The sequence below is a fragment of the Pseudopodoces humilis genome, chromosome 1, assembly GCF_049639895.1.
Source record: "Pseudopodoces humilis isolate 2021_Gansu_Grassland_sample_001 chromosome 1, ASM4963989v1, whole genome shotgun sequence".
Taxonomy (NCBI): Eukaryota; Metazoa; Chordata; class Aves; order Passeriformes; family Paridae; genus Pseudopodoces; species Pseudopodoces humilis.
The window spans coordinates 143715076-143731134 of record NC_142200.1 but is presented as its reverse complement, the minus strand read 5'-3'; the positions used below and the strand labels follow the sequence as shown (position 1 = coordinate 143731134).

The 16059-nt window shown below is 41.0% G+C and overlaps 1 protein-coding gene across 1 annotated transcript; it reads left to right on the top strand.

The window, feature by feature from the left end:
* Positions 1-1291: 1291 nt before the first annotated feature.
* NOM1 (nucleolar protein with MIF4G domain 1) lies at positions 1292-15754 on the top strand. The gene is made up of 11 exons (XM_088056373.1): positions 1292-2287; positions 3057-3181; positions 4080-4275; positions 6097-6420; positions 6921-7031; positions 7815-7982; positions 8582-8703; positions 12423-12555; positions 12917-13048; positions 13757-13866; positions 14727-15754. Exons 1-11 carry the CDS (start codon positions 1307-1309, stop codon positions 14902-14904), a joined length of 2580 nt encoding a protein of 859 aa, XP_087912499.1. The 5' UTR covers positions 1292-1306; the 3' UTR covers positions 14905-15754.
* The last annotated feature ends 305 nt before the right edge of the window (positions 15755-16059 follow it).

Here is a 16059-nt window from a genome sequence, read left to right as displayed (position 1 = left end):
GAACTTCTGTGCATCAGTTCCCGCCCATTGCCTCTCGTGCTATTGCTTGGTACCACTGAAAAGAGCCTGGTCCATCCTCTTGGCACCCTCCTATAGATATTTATATACATTAATGAGGTCCCCTCTCAGTCATCTCTTTTAGAGGCTGAACAAGCCCTGCTCCCTCAGCCCTTTCTCATAAGAGAGACGCTCCAGCCCCTTAATCCTCTTTGTACCATCCACTGGAGTTGCCCCATGTCTCTCTTGTCCTGAGAAGCCCAGAAGTGCACACAGCATTCCAGATGTGCCTCACAAGGGCTGAGTAGAGAAGCAGCATCACCTCCCTGACCTGCTGGCAATACTCTTCTGAATGCATTTGAAGATTCCATGGCTTCCTTGGCCACAAGGACACACTGCTGACTCATGGACAGCTTGTCATCCATCAGCACCCCCAAGTTCCTCTACAGAAGGCCATGGACATGCATGTTGGCATGCATGTTGGCTCTGGCACACTCAGGAAGAGACACCTGAACTTGGCAGTGTTGGAAGAGGTTTGAAATGTGGGTCTTGGCAGGTGGAGGAGTGTCAGGGGCTGGTGTCCCTCAGCTTCTTGTGAGGCATCAGCAAGAGCCTCGTGCCCCATGGGAGCCTTGTGACCACAGCCAGAGCTGTGAAGGACACATTGCTCCAGTCCCTGGTGTAAGAGGAGGGACAAGCCTCGCATTTTCTTTCTGAAGCATGTCTAAAAACAGGCAACAAAGCTGGTGGAGGGTTTGTAGCATAAATTCTATAAGCAGTGGCTGAGGGAGCTGGGGTTGTTTAGCCTGGAGGAAAGGAGGCTTAAAAGGGACCTTAGCACTCTCTACAAACACCTGAAAGGAAGCTGTAGTCAGGTGGGAGATGGGCTCTTCTCACAAGTGACAAGTGATAGGACGAGGGGACGCAGCTTCAAATTGCACCAGAGGATGTTCAGGTTGTTCTTCACAGAAAGGGTGACTGGAATGGACTGCCCAGGGAAGCGGTAGAGTCACGGTCCCTGAAGGTGTTTTCTTAAACACTCTACTTAATGCCACGGTCTAGTTGCCGTGATGGTGTTCGGACTCGATGTCGAGTCCATAGGTTGCACTCGACGATCTCAGAGGTCTTTTCCAACCTAATTTATTCTATGATAATGCACGAAGGAAGAGATCTCTACAGACCGAGCGCTCTTGATGCAGCACTCCAGGCTCCCGTCCCCTCAGCGCTGCAGCCGCTGGCGCCCAGCAGGGGGCGCTGTGCCCGGCATGGCGCCCACGCGGCGGAAGCGGCAGTCCGGCCCCTCTCCAAGATGGCGGCGCCCAGGCGCGGTGTGGCTGCGGGCGGGATGAGGCGGGGGGCAGGCGCCCGCCGCGCCGGGAAACTGGACCGGCTGCGGCAGGCGGTGCAGGACTACGTGCAGAAGGCCGGCGGCCAGCCGTCGTTGGCCTCGCACAAAGATTCGGAGAGGTACAGTCGCAGGAGCCGCCGGGACGCCAGGAAGGAGAAGCGCAGACTAAAGCGGAGCCGCCGCCGCCGACTCCAACGAGGGGAGCTGGTGGAGACTCCTACGGCCCCGGCCGAGCAGGGCACGGCCAAACCCGCTCCGGCCAAGCCAGCCCCGGCCAAGCCCGCTGCGGCCAAGCCCACTCCAGCCAAGCCGGCCCAGGCTAAGCCGGCTCCCGCTGCCCGCCCCGGAGCCCCGGCCAAGCCCGCCGCTGGGAAGCAGCGGCCCAGGCGGGTGTCGACACCGGCATCGACAGCCCTTGAGTCCCCCTCGGCCGCTGCAGCCACCTCGGCGCGAAAACGGGCCCTGCTGGAAGCCAACGAGGAGGAGGATAAGGAGATCCGGCGGCTGGAGCGGCAGCTGGGGCTGGGGAAGCGGCGCAAGAAGCAGGAGGGGCCCGCGGGCGAGCGGCTGCCGCAGAGCTTCCTGCGGGACGGGCTGGGATACGTGCTGGAAGCGCTGGGCACACGGGCCGGGCTCAGCCAGCTGTGCGAGAGCAGCGACGAGGAGGAGCAGCAGGAGCCGGGGCCGCGGGAGCGCCCGCCGGGGAAGGAGGAGGATGTTGAGGACGAGGAAGATGCTGAAGACGAGGAGGATGGTGAGGACGAGGAGGATGGTCAGGACGAGGAGGATGGTGAGGATGAGGAGGCTCAGGAAGACGCCTCAAACCCCTCCGAGGCGGATGACGTGGAAGGACATTGGGACAGCGAGAGCTCGTCCCCCGAGGACGACGGGGTGCTAGAGGCCAGCGAGCCCTCAAGCGAGGAGGAGGAGGAGGAGGCAGAGGTAGGATGTTCGCCTCAGATAGCACAGATCTGCTTCCCCAAAGGACATCCCGCAACCTGAACACAGAGCAGAGTTGCATCGCCGCTGTTACGCCCAGGTGTTTGCTGTCCGCCGGGCCACGTGGAGTGTTGTCCTGGTTCAGAACAGCCGGGCCCAGCGACAGTGTTGACTTGAGGGGTCTGCCAGGTCCTAGGGACACTTGTTAGACGTGGAGGGGAGAGTTCCTAGTTCAGGATGGTGGCAGGTAATACCCTACAGCACAAGGCACGTGGGAGCTGTGTGTGAAATCTGCATATAAAAGGAGCTGCCCTGGCATTAGAGTGTAGGGATATGATCAAGTCCTTCTGCAAAGAGAGCTTGTGTTGAAATGAACAGCGGTTACACACTGAAATGTTACTTTCTGAACGATCTTAGAATATTAAGTCTTGTTGAATGGGTGGAGGAGAGGTCATACAGGTCATTTAGCCCTCATGGGCCTAAACTTAAACTGTTGCTGATAAAACCTGAGTAAAACCAAGACTTAAGGTGTCAGGTTTTAATGACCATAACTTAAAGTTAGGGAAGAGAGACTTGGCTATTGTCAAGTTTGTCATAAATTGGAATTTTTTTCCTGCTTCTTTTCTTCATATTTTTCATTTGGCATTGATTATTAGATGGTGAGATATATCCTTAACTAAAAGTTTGGTACTTTAATCTTAAATAGAAATGTGTATTTGTGTTCAAGATACTGGTCTCATCTAATACCTTGTTTTCTTGTTTCCCTCCTAAGAGTGATAATCACGGTGCTACAAAGTACGTTCCTCCTCAAATAAGGAAAGCGCAGGAGACACTAGATGACAAGAAAAGAGAAGAACTGGGAAGACTGAAGAAAATGGTGAATGGTCTCATTAATAGGTAGTGTAATAAGGAAAGTCATTAATCTTTGTGGATCAATGTGACAGTGCACATCATTCAAGCCAGGTGGCAAGGATGTGACTTTTCTCTTCACAAACTGATTTTAAGTTGGCAATCATGTCTGCTATTGTTAAGAATAATTATCAGTATAAATTCTTCAAAGTTAGTCATTATACATGTTGAAAAATCTAGGAAATAAATTTAAGATTGGGCTGGATTCCACATAGCAGTTGCCTGCAAGTGCTAGATATAATTCACTCTGTCAGTTGGAGTATGTTTATTTTAAAAAATTCTCAGAAGAAAACAGGTTTCGGTTTGTTTTGGGTTTTTTATGAAGAGAAGCAGCCCTTCCTAGGTTAAAATACTGCAGAATAGAAAAAAGTAATTTACATTCATTTCAGTTTTTAGAGTATTTTTTAAATCAAAAAACTATTGCCAATTTTCATCTGTTACTTGTAAAACATAGACTAGAGTTTGTTCATTGATTTTAAATTTAATATACCATATATGTTGATGTATAAATTATTTTCCTTCTTAATTTCTTCTAAGACTCTGATGTGCCACGGTTAAAACTGCTAAAACCAGTCTCTTTTTGTAATAAATCTATTCAGTGTGACAGTAAGCAGATTGACAGTGTTTTGTAAATACTGTTGCTAACATGTTTTTACATGTAATTTTTTTGAAAACTATACTAGAATTGAATGTACTATATTTTTTTAGTTTAGTAAACACAGAAAAATACAAAAGGTCCCTTTCAGTCATCTTATCAATCTTCAATCTTTTCTTCTTAAGTCACAGTAGTTTCTCTAAAAAGAATGGTTGTTTGTTAGGTGAACTCAAAATTGTGGAGCCATGTGAGGAGAAGAAAGAATGAACATTGGATTTTGTTTCTCCATAGGCTGAGTGAACCAAATTTGTCCTCCATCAGTGGACAGATGGAAGAGCTCTACATGGCCAACAGCAGAAAGGATATGAATGACACTCTGACAGATATTCTCATGAATGCCTGTGTTACTGCTGTTGCCATGCCTGCAAGACTCATGATGGAGCATGTGCTTCTGGTCAGCATCCTTCATCACAATGTAGGAATTGAGGTAATTCTTGTCCTTGGTACAAATTTTGTTTAATAATACATATTGTAGAGTGTTTTCCTTGACATTTTGTTTGAATTGCCTTGTCGTTTTTGACTATGTGGCACTAACAAGCATCTTTAGTTGAGTTTCATCAGTATTTTGTGGCTTATTTGTAAGGCTTTCATAAGTGAAAAGGTCTAAATCCATTGCTTTATCTGATTTTATTTCCTCCATGAGTTACCACTGGTCACAATCATTTTTTTTCATCAAATCTTTCTGCACCCAGTAATCAAAATTTTCTAACTTTCAGCTTCTCTTCTTTTTAGTTACACTAATCCATTTCTGTTGTCATGGGTACATGTGGGTATTGTTTTTGAACTATGTATATCCAGATAAGAAAAGTGTTACATCTACAGGAATCCTTTTACAATGGTGGATAGACTTTTTTACTATGCAAATCATCTGTGGAATTAAGTAGTTATAATATGGAATATTAAAAACTTAAAAAGCGTGGCTGTTTTTGGAGGGGATTTTGGCTTGTGTTTTTAAGCCTAATGAATGAAGTAAAATCCCTCTCACCCAAGCTGACACTGAAGCTCCTGATGTCAAAGGGAAGATTTTAGGTAATTTCAGTGACATGTCTGTCAGGAAACTTTCAGTAGTATGTTCCTATTAAACTACTCTTTTTTCTTCCCCTCTACATCTCAATGCAAAAGATGTATTGATGCAAGTTTTTCTGTTTGTCATACAGTGGCCTGAATGCTGGTTCTGAAACCATGTTAAATATCAGGTAGATGTAATTACGCAGCTTTCTCCATGTAGACTTGTCATTAAACCTCTTTTTTGTCTTTCTGTGCTCCTTGAAAGGCACTTCTGAATGCAGATACAATGTTTCTGTGAAATAAATGTACAGTATGCATTACATGAAAGTGTGATAGTACAGCAGCACTGAGGATTAGGTTGAGCATTGCAAAGGTTGGCCTGTATTTATAAATTATATTAATTAAATAAATTATTTATAAATTATAAATGTGCAGCCATTGGATAGTTAACACCTAAGCTGGTCAAGGCTTGTAATGCAAGTCAGTACTGCTGCTGGGACTTCTGGTTTTCTTAAGGTCAACAGATTTTTATCTCAGTAATAATGGGTGAGGGTCTTATTTAGCAGCAATGTATTCATTAACTCCCTGTGTTTCAGAGCCTGTAGGCTTTCTAATCCCAGCCTTTAGCATCAGTTCTCTCTTTAGAAATAAATAAATTCCAAAATTTATTTTCTCAGCTGTACCACTGACAAATGTCTAAGAATTATCCCCACTTCAAAAGCAGCTTCACCTTATGCTCAGCAACTGTGAAAACTTGCTATTTTGGGGATTTTTTTCCAATATTATTTTTTATCCTCCTGTTAAGGATTTTTTCTGGAATGCTGAACTCAGGAATGTGTTTGCTTTTTGTCATATAGCTTTTCCTGGACGAATGACTAGCAGTAACAGCATGCTAGCCTGACAGCTGGAAAGATGCTAATATGTGTCTATGAATATTATGTAAATAAATGCTGATGTATGGGTACTGTAGGTTCATAATACTTGTTTTTCTTGCACAGGCTTTAAAAGGCAACTGGATGTCAAATATGAGGAGTAAATAACAGACTTCTACAAAAACGTAGATAAATTTAGATATTTGTGTATGTAAATATAGAACATCCATTTTGGTTGAGAGTAGCAGCAATATTTCTTTAAAATTGATAGTGGCAGTGACCTAAAAATGAATTTTACAGATGTCTGTAAAATCTACTTACAGTTAACTGCCGGGTTTTTTTTTTCCCCTTAATGGAATTGTTGCCAGGTCGGTGCTCACTTTTTGGAAGCTGTGGTGAAGAAATTTGATGAACTCTGTAAAAGTGATGCTGAAGGGAAAGAATGTGAAAATCTGCTTGCCTTGATTGCTCATCTGTATAACTTCCATGTGGTTCATTGCCTGCTGATCTTTGATATTCTGAAAAAGCTTGTTAGCACTTTCACTGAAAAAGAGATTGAGCTGATTTTATTTCTTCTGAAAAATGTGGGCTTTTCCTTAAGAAAAGATGATGCATTGGCTTTGAAAGAACTGATCACTGAAGCCCAGAGGAAAGCAAGCACAGCAGAGAAGAAATTCCAGGATCAGACTAGGGTATGTTTGTTCTAAAGATTTTATATTCTCAAGAGACTGTAATAAGTACTTGGGTACGTAGTTTAATTTACAGAAACATTTTCTGCTACATTCTATTCAGGTTCTAAATTACCATTAGTGTGGCATTCAGTTATTTACATTTTTCTTGTCTGTCTTTCTACATTAGCTCTTAGGACAGAGACACCAAAATGCTCCTGATGGGTGAGACAAGGCTGGTTTGTGTCTTATGCAGTGGACAGTTTTTCTGTTCCCTGATACTTTGTGCACTTCAAAAAATGGTCACTGAGGCATGGTGTTGAGCAGATTAAACTTGTACACAAATTAATGTAGGAGGGGTTAAGGAAAACATGTTGCATTTAAATTTTGGTGTATATTGGGAGCTGAGCTGCTTATTCTCACAGAATGTTAATTTCAAAGTACACTCTTCTACTTTATTTAACAAAAGAATATTAAATATTCTTAAGAATTAGAATCCACAGAACTATTTATTTTCCCAATAGGTTCGATTTATGCTGGAGACTATGCTGGCCCTTAGGAACAATGACATGCGTAAGATTCCTGGTTACGATCCTGAACCAGTCGAAAGACTCCGCAAATTGCAGAGAGCACTGGTGAGCACTTTCTTGGCTGGTGTAGCCTTTTATTCTTAATCCAGGAGTAATTATTTGTATTGGATGTCAGCTTTCTTGGGGGTTTTTTGTTGGGTTTTTTTGAGCTTTTTTTGACAGATTGGGCAGTCTGTCTAGAACAACCTAGTATAAAAGGGGTGAAAGTAATTTATCAATGCATATCAGGATAAGAAGCCAGGCAAAAACAAGCTAGGTAACTTAGTTCTGTAGGATTTCCTCTCTTAAATTTTTGCAGTCCTGCTGATACGCTTCTAGACTTTGTTATTGAAAATTCTTATTTTGTTCAGAGTTTAAAATTTTTGTTATTTGAACTGTACAACACATAAAGTGGTTTGTTGTGTCATTTTACGTAGTCACAAGTGTTCAAAAGGAAAATCATGACCAGATTGTAAGATACTGCAATGTCAGCATCCTCTGAATTCTAATCAAACTTTTTAATTGGAAGATGTCTACTTTTTAGATTAGTATCTCGTTTTTCAAATAAAAAACCCAAGAGCTCCTATATGATTTATGCAACTTTATGCATTTAAAAAATTATAGCCTAGGGAAAAATTGTACATTCTGTTCAAGTTGCTGATTAAAACAAAGGTTGGGGAGGAAACATGGGAAGATCTTTACGGCAATATGAACTTATATGTTTAAAATTTTTTCTTTAAAAATAATTTTAAGTAATTAAAGTATTTGTTGTTTTCTGTAAGAAAAGAGAAAAAAAAGTTTCAAATAAAAGCTTTTGTGTTGGTTTTTATTTTTGTTTTGTTATTCAAGGTTCACAGCAGTGGTTCAGGAAAAGACACTCAGCTCCGCGTGTCCCTGGAGTCTCTCCTCAGTGCTGACCAGGTTGGGCGCTGGTGGATCATGGGGTCGTCCTGGAGTGGAGCACCAATGATCAGTAATACAAAAAGCCAGGCTCAGCAAAAGCTGCACGTGGGAAAGGTAAATCCAAATCATAAGTCTTAAGTGTTTGTGATCTCTTGAAGATTTTTCTTACATGTCAATAAGTTTATTTCAGAGCCCACCAAAAACATCTTCACATGCTCTTGTAAGACCAAGCTTTTGGACTGTAAATACTGTTTTCAGTTTTTTTTAAAACATTGTACTCATGTGCTTCATAAGAACTGTTACTACAAATATGGTACATCTTGTTTTTCCTTATCCTGTGGAATTGCGAAGGTGAAAAATGAGACTTGATTCAACAGTGTCTGCTAGTAGGAATTCTGCAGGTTGTGGTGTCTGTCTGTGGCATACATCCAAGCTGATTCCAAAAGTAATGTGATGAGATGGTCATGGTGATTTACTTATGTTAAAGAAGCAGGTCTTAAAATTAATCAGCACAATTAAAGTAGATTAAAATGTATTTCCATAGTTGAAAAAGCTCCTGATGATGCCTGTGCCTCTGGACAAAAGCTCAGGACCTTTGATTTGGTGATTCATGATTTACTGGAGAGCTTCATTGATGGTGTTATTTAAGGTAGTACAGAAATAGCTTTTTTGAGGCCAAACATAAATAAAGTAACATATAACTTTATTTTCAGGTGAGTTCAAAAATAATGGAGCTTGCTCGTAAGCTGAGAATGAACACTGATATCAGGAGAAGTATTTTTTGTGTCTTGATGACAAGTGAAGACTTCATGGATGCCTTTGAAAAACTTCTGAAGTAAGTACAGCCTAGTACAGAAATCAGCCCAGAACTAAAAATAGGTTGTTAATACAGCATTTCTGGTCTGGGCTCAAAAACATTCAATTGATAATGCAGTTAAAAGAAGTGCATAGCTAGGGATCCACCCAGGGTAAAAAGGGTAGGAGAAGGGACCAGAACCCTAGTGTAAGGATTAATGGGGGCAAGCAGAACTGACTGGCAGTCAGAGGAAAGGAATAGCCCTTTTGTCACTCTTGCCTATGACTGTGATTTGCAGCATCTTTTGATATAAGGAGCCTGTTTCTTTTTTGCATTGGAGCTGTGGATCCCAGTAGAGTGGATGGAAGGCTACTGCAGGCTTGTTTCCTTACGGAGGCAGATCAGAAACCCCTGCAGAACATTTCGGGTTTTTTGATGGATTGCTGTGATTTCTGTACTACTGCCACTTCTTTGACTTCTTGCCACCTTGTTAAGCCATCTCTGCCCATACCTTGCATGACCTGGTAGTGTTCTAGCATGTCCACTTCCCTCCTGCAGAATTTATTAGCTTTGGGTTTGCTTCACATTAAGACCAGTTCCCTTACCCCTTGACAAGCAGCTCTTCAGAAGATGTGATCGGGGAAGAGCTCAAACTAAGCTATTCCTTGTGTTTGTCTGAATGTTAATTGTAAGTCTGTAAGAACTGGGAGGGGAGATCAGGTCTGAACTTCTCTGTCTCAGCCTTGTAGCTCAAGGGTATTGTCTTACCAGGAGGGCATGCAATTATTTAATTTGCTTACCGAACCAAAACAGACTTTGTAATAAAGTCAACTAATATTTGATTAAATGCCACTTCTGCAAAACACAGCTTGGACTTAAGACTGTGATGGAATCATTCCAATATCTTAATATGGCCTGTTCAATTAAAAGAAATTAGCTACTGCTACAGCTCTTGCCAAGACCTGGCAGCTCAATTTGCAAATTGGACCTGACTCTCATCTGTGCTATTTAAGCTAGTACACAAATCTGAATACATACAGGCTTGGCAGAAAATCTCTCTGCAGGCTGCCTGGTGTGTGTTGATGCTGATGTTTATACAGCAAACTCTAAGAGAGGAATTCTTAAATCTGCCCACATCTGGCAGAGTATAATGGAAAGTGCACGTAATTGTCAGTGAAGGAATTAACTTCAGTGTGAACATGTGTTCCAGAGTGTGTGGGTATTTGTATCTGCATGTTTGATGTCAGTCTTGTGAGGAAGAGCATACAAAGAAATATTTTAAGTGCTCTTGTTGATTTATCTACTGTTAGTTCTGTGGCAGAGTAGAGGTGTGGTTAAAGGATAAACTATTTGAAATCCAGGCTGCTATAGTTTTTCTAGTCCCTTTACTCCTTACTGCAAATGAAAGTAATTAGTTTGAATCCAGAACAGCTCCCTGAAGTGGCTCAGTGATTGCAGAGGTGTCAGTGAAGAGAGAAAGCTGGGATCATCACTTGTGACAAAGAGGAGGGAGTGAGACTGCAGCCTCTTCATCAGCTGAAAGGCCACACCTTCTTCACAAACCACAGTTTCACTCAGGACAGAGGATGAATGCTGCTTAAGTTTGATGGAAAGGCAATTTTTGAAGTTATTTTGTGGACATAAAGAATTTGACAAACTTCACATCTCAGAAAATTCTGAGCCACTCATGAAAGGCTCAGCTATCCTATTGGAGTGAGATGTGTAATTCAGGATAGCAAGTATCTACCAAAGTGAGTGTATCTACTAATATAATTTGGACTGACTTTTAAAAGGGGATTAAAGAGTTGCTATTTTTGATCTGAAGGCAGTGATAGTCTTGGGCTTCAGCTGATAACTAATCTACCTGGGGGCAGCATTCTGCTGATGACAAATAACCTCCTTCAGAGGCAGTTATCCCATTTTCAGCAGGATCAAGATATACAGGTCCATGGGAATGCTGTAACTCATGAATAATTGAATCAGTGAGGCGGTTTCACATTCTTTATCAAAGAATATCAGGGTTATGAAATCTGTACAGGTTTATGGTGAAGCTCAGCAGTGAAAGACAGTCCAGACTCTGAAATTTTAGAAGTTTAGGAATTCTAATTCTGTGAAGAAGTGAAGGTAAGAAGAAAATTGAATATCCAAGTGTTGTCACTTGGTTGCAACTCTGGCAATGTGAATATTTCCTAAATAAGCAAGTCATGATAGGAGTGATGATGAACAAGTAAAAGGACCATGTGTCAAATTACTGGTTGCAGTGTAACTTCCCAAGTCATCTATTAAATGCAAATCTGATGGCTGAAAACCTGTATACTTGTAGAAAAAACCTTTTGTTGCTTTGAAATCAGGTGGAACTTGGCTGATGGGAGAACAGGTGGGTTATGACACAGACACAGCACTTCCCGTACTGACCCCTTTTGGACTTCTAAAGTTGTACTGGTCATTAGCCTAGAAATCATCCCAGATTTTCTTGTTGTAAAACTTTAAATTCCAGGGAGTTTGGTCTCAACAGCAATGTTTTCTCTGTAAGTCTGGTGTGTCTGTGGTCACATGCAATGCAGATGAGGTGTGTACAAAGGAGGGATATTGGCATCAGGTAATGACCAAGTACTCTAAGAGACAGTAGGGCAAGTTTCAGTGGAGTCAAACCTGGTTAGAAAGTACTCTTGAATTCTACTAATACCCTGTGAAACTTGAACTTGAAGCAATGAGAAGAATTTTGTTTGATATTTTTCAGATCCTAATATGACGCATTTTTCATTTTAATTGGTTTTAATGCTGCCAAGCATTTGGCAGCATTCGGAAGTTAGATCATATTATTCACAGACCAGGTGCATTGTGAGTTAGTCACCATTCCAAGCCAGAATGTCTCAGCTCTCTTTTACACTGGTCAGCTATTGGAGTGGGATGGCTGTTCAGTCCTTGGCCTTCATACTGAGGCAGCCAACATAGACATAGACATACATACATACATACATACATACACACATACTGTTTTCTCCAGGCTTTTTTTTTTTTTTAAGGTGCTTTGTAGTCACTGACTGTATCCTCTTAGGCTACTATCAAACAAAAATTAATTTCAAGTATCATGTAGCATGGATTGGACCCAGAGATTAAATAATTTGTATCACCAAGTAAGAAAAACGTCTAAGAATATTTTCTTATCCCTACTAAGTACCACAGAAGTGAAGGGCCCTGGAAATGTTTATCCAAATAGGATTACACTGATCTGTAGACTGGTTTTCCTCCCATGACCATAAGCAGAAGCATGAGATTATCACAACAGAACCCTGCAGTTCATGTTTCACTATTTAGCCTTTGTTCCAGTGTTGAACCCCTGTAGTGATATCTGTAAGTGCGGTGCTAGTGCTGGTATCTCTGTGCCCTCTCTTCTGTTCATGGTGAGCTGCAGACATGGAGTGGGATACCTTTCCTTCCCTGAGCAATGATAATACTTTTATCATTCTACTTCTGTTTATTGAGGTGTTACTTTTGTATCTCCTCCTTTAACACCCATAATGCTTCAGCATTTCCACAGTGCCATACCAGGATACTTGTTTAGCCAACACTGTTAAAGGTTAGAGTCCATGAGTTATGAGTTTTAAAGACTTTGTAGGTACTTTGTAAGAAGTAGAATTTAATGTGATGTTAGGAGAACTTTTCAAGTATTACTCTTAGATGTTGACTGTAGCTCTTACTTTGTGTCAGCAAGTTTTTCCTTACAAAATATTTCTCCATTTCTTGCTAAATTTTAGGCTTGGACTGAAAGATCAGCAGGAGAGAGAAATAGTTCATGTCATCCTTTACTGCTGCTTACAGGAGAAGACATTCAACCCCTTCTATGCATTTTTGGCTAACAAGTTTTGTGGGTATGAAAGACGATTTCAGGTAAAGACAAATCTGTTGTTTCATTGGCTTTGTGTCATGATTGTGGTTAGGAAGACAGTTACTGAATACCTGAAAATGGATGCTTGCCTCTTAGGATCTTGATCCCAATGAAAAATTCTGCTGGTATGGCTAAGCATTAAGTAAGGCATACTCATGGTCAGATCTGAATAGGAAATGAAATGCTGAATGTTTTCTTCCTTCTGTTTTATGCATTTTAAAATAATTGGAACGGTCTGATCAAGCATTTCTGTTAATTAAAGGAGGGCTTATAAAGAATAGAAGGTCAAAAGGTTTGTTATGTTGTTGCTCATTTAAACAACCACTTGATTTGTAGGATTATTTTTTTGCCTTTGACCCCTAGGTGACATTTCAGTTTAGTATTTGGGACAAAATCAAAGGCTTGGAAAACCTGTCAGCTGCTGCCATCTTCAACTTGGTTTCACTGCTGGCTCACTTAATACGGACAAAATCACTGCCACTTTCAGTTCTCAAGGTTGGTGTGTTTTCTTTTCAAATCCTTCTGTGCTTTCCCTGCAGTTGCTAGTTCTATGGAAGGTATATTTTCTTTGTTACCTATCTGGTACTTTAGCTGTTATGCTGAGACAGACTTGTTTTAAAATTAGTAAATTGTTCCAATTGATTATGATAATGCTGACATTTGGGGAAAGGGAGCCTGTAGTGACCCAGGCATAAAGAAAGTCTACTTTTTTTTATCTAGAGTAGCTGTGAGGTTATTTCCTTTAGTGTATCCACGGTTGGAACTGAGGCCCCTTCATTAGCAGGCTTTGCCAGTGGACTCCGTGCTATGGTTTTTAGCTGCGGTTGTTTTATTAGACAAGAAAGTGCTGAGTAGATTTCTTGGATTTCAGAATGAGGAGTCCATAGATTTCTATTAGAAGAGTAATTGAAATGTATTAAATAGGCAATTAAATGGATTGTCCCAGGTACTTACAAAGTATTTATCTAATTGAGAAAGGACATCTGGTATTCTGGTACCAGTAGGCTTCTATTTCTTAGAAGGTTCTTTGCTTTCATTATTGATTGGCTTTTGGAGGCAGCCTTCTCAGGTAATTATTCTGTGCTAAACTCAAGGCTCAGTATATGCAGAGGCAGTTGGTGTGCTAAAAGTTCTTCATTTAGGAGAGCAGACCAGCTGTTTGAAATACTTGAATTAATTTAATTCTCCCTCTCTGTCTGCCAGGTAATTGAGTTCAGTGAACTGGACAAACCCAAAGTCCGTTTCTTACGACAGGTATTAAGCACACTGTTAACCAAAGCAGATGAGGAAGAAATTACTGACATTTTTATGAGGTGAGTGATCACTGGCATCTCCAGAGAACCCTTGTTGAGTAGTAATTAAGAAGATAAGAAATTTGCCTATTTTGTTTGGAATCACACTGTGCCTTTTCCACACATCAGCCCTCCATCCCTTAAAATGTGAGCTCTCCTGGCTGAGTAGTTCAAGTGTATCATATGTGTGTTGGTACAGACTATGACAGAGATGCAACTGTGTTACACAAAATAAGGCTTCCGGATATTCAGCGTATCATTTTGGGGGTAGGATTTTCATGAGCAGAGCTCTGTAATTCCCTGTTGCCTTTATTTGAACCATCTGTGTGCAGTGGGGTTCACTCTGCCAGCAGTCATTGCTAGGATGTATCTTAAGAAGAAAAAAAGAAAGTGAGGCAAAGGTTTGGGATATTTTTAATGGGGTTTTTTATCAATGTTCTCTGAAAAAATCTTATTTTTGATATGGGACAGGGTTGCCTGGAGAGGCTGGGAAATTTCCATCCTTAGGCCTACAACTTGAATGAATAGGACTTGCAATGAAATTGCATAGAAAAAATTAGGTGGTGATGTTTCAGCTATCATGCAGCAGCACGAGGAAACTTGAACACGGTGTTTGCTTTGTTCTTTGCTGTAATGTAATTGTTTACATAAAGCAAGCCTGAGGCTGCAATATCCCATTTTATTGTTGAGGCCAGTTGTATGTCAAGTGTTTGGGCTGTTTGCCAAACCAAGGTAGACTTGGTAATTTGAAAGCTTCTTCAATAAAACTTCTTTTATAGGTTGGATTTTTTTCTACAACTCTATTTGAAGATGACAATAAAATTAAGAAACTTCTGAAATGGAGGAAGACTGAGTAATATTTTTGATCTGTATCTTTACAGGATATCTGACAACCCCAAACTGGGAGTGCTGCGGGAAGGCTTGAAACTCTTTCTTACCCACTTCTTACTGAAACATGCACAAGCCCAAAAGAGTGCTGAAGAAGCTAGCTTGTTAAAAGAGAGAGTGGAACTAGCAACCAAGGCTTTAGAGTCAAAAGAACCCAAATTGAAGCTATAGTTATGTTTTTTCTAATAAAACACACAGAAAAATTAAGCTGTGGTCTTTTGGACCTAAATAATTGAGAACAAGGAGAGCAGTGTTACTCCAAAGGATCCATTTTTTAATGTAAACAGTTACTTTGCTCTGTGTGCAAGTTAGAGGTTTAATTGGAGGCGACACAAGGCCTTTTTGAAGAACGGGAAAATGTAGTCATGTCCCTTTTTGGTACAAGTGTTTCATATTGACAGTTGGTATCTGGAGAAGAGGGTGAATTACTCTTCTATGGTACTTTGTCAGCAATGGTGTTCTGCATTACATTCTAGTCTTTCATTTAAAGTAATAGAAGAATCAGCCTTAACTAAAGGCTTTTAGTAAGGAGCCATGGTACTCACCTGAAGAAAGGGGCCACTAGATGGCACAAGCACTGGTGAGTTGGTTCGGGAAGAAATCAACTTTCTTCTTAAAGTGTTGGAAGTTATGTGCTAATTCTGTGAATTGATTCCCTGACTGTGGTCAGGAAAAGATCTTCAGTTGGATTCAAATCTGTAGCAAAGCAACTTGAAGATCTGTCTTTGCCCAATTATATTGGGTTTAGAGATCACAGCATAGTTTTATGGCTTTTTTAGCCTGTTCTTCACAGCTTTAGAATTGGAAGTCATTTGTGTCAATCAGATTTTTCTAGACATAAACAATATCATCAGTATGAGTCCTAAGAAGAGAATACCTCCCTTGAGAGTTTGATCACGTTTTGCATTCGGATGCTTAAAAAAAAAAAAACTAGGTACATTTCTTTCTGTAGCACTCTGTTAATGGTTTGTTTCTTTTGTCATCTGACCACTACACATTAAACTGCCATTTTTCTAAATGCTTTGGTGTTTGTGTTAGCTTTACTCTGGCTGGCCTTCCAGGAAGGGAATAACCTTAAATTAGGTAGAGAAGGGAAGTGCTTTCTTTTCTAGAATGTGCATCTGTGATCTACCACTGTTGGAGTTGTCAGCCCTGTTTCTGTAGCCAGACTTGCCTCTGATGTCCAATGGGCCATTTACTTATGGTCCCTCCCAATTGCCTTTGATACCAATTGATCTGTCCCTGTTGGGAAAATTTATTTTTTAATCAAATTCCTAAATGTAATATATTCTACTTGCTCAGGTGTACTGTTTCCAGGTGGAGAAG

Coding starts and splice junctions, on each gene's coding strand:
- NOM1 (XM_088056373.1), top strand. CDS start 1,307: ATGGCGGCGCCCAGGCGCGGTGTGGCTGCGGGCGGGATGAGGCGGGGG. Junction 3,182..4,079: donor GTGAATGGTCTCATTAATAG/GTAGTGTAATAA, acceptor GTTTCTCCATAG/GCTGAGTGAACCAAATTTGT. Junction 4,276..6,096: donor ATCACAATGTAGGAATTGAG/GTAATTCTTGTC, acceptor AATTGTTGCCAG/GTCGGTGCTCACTTTTTGGA.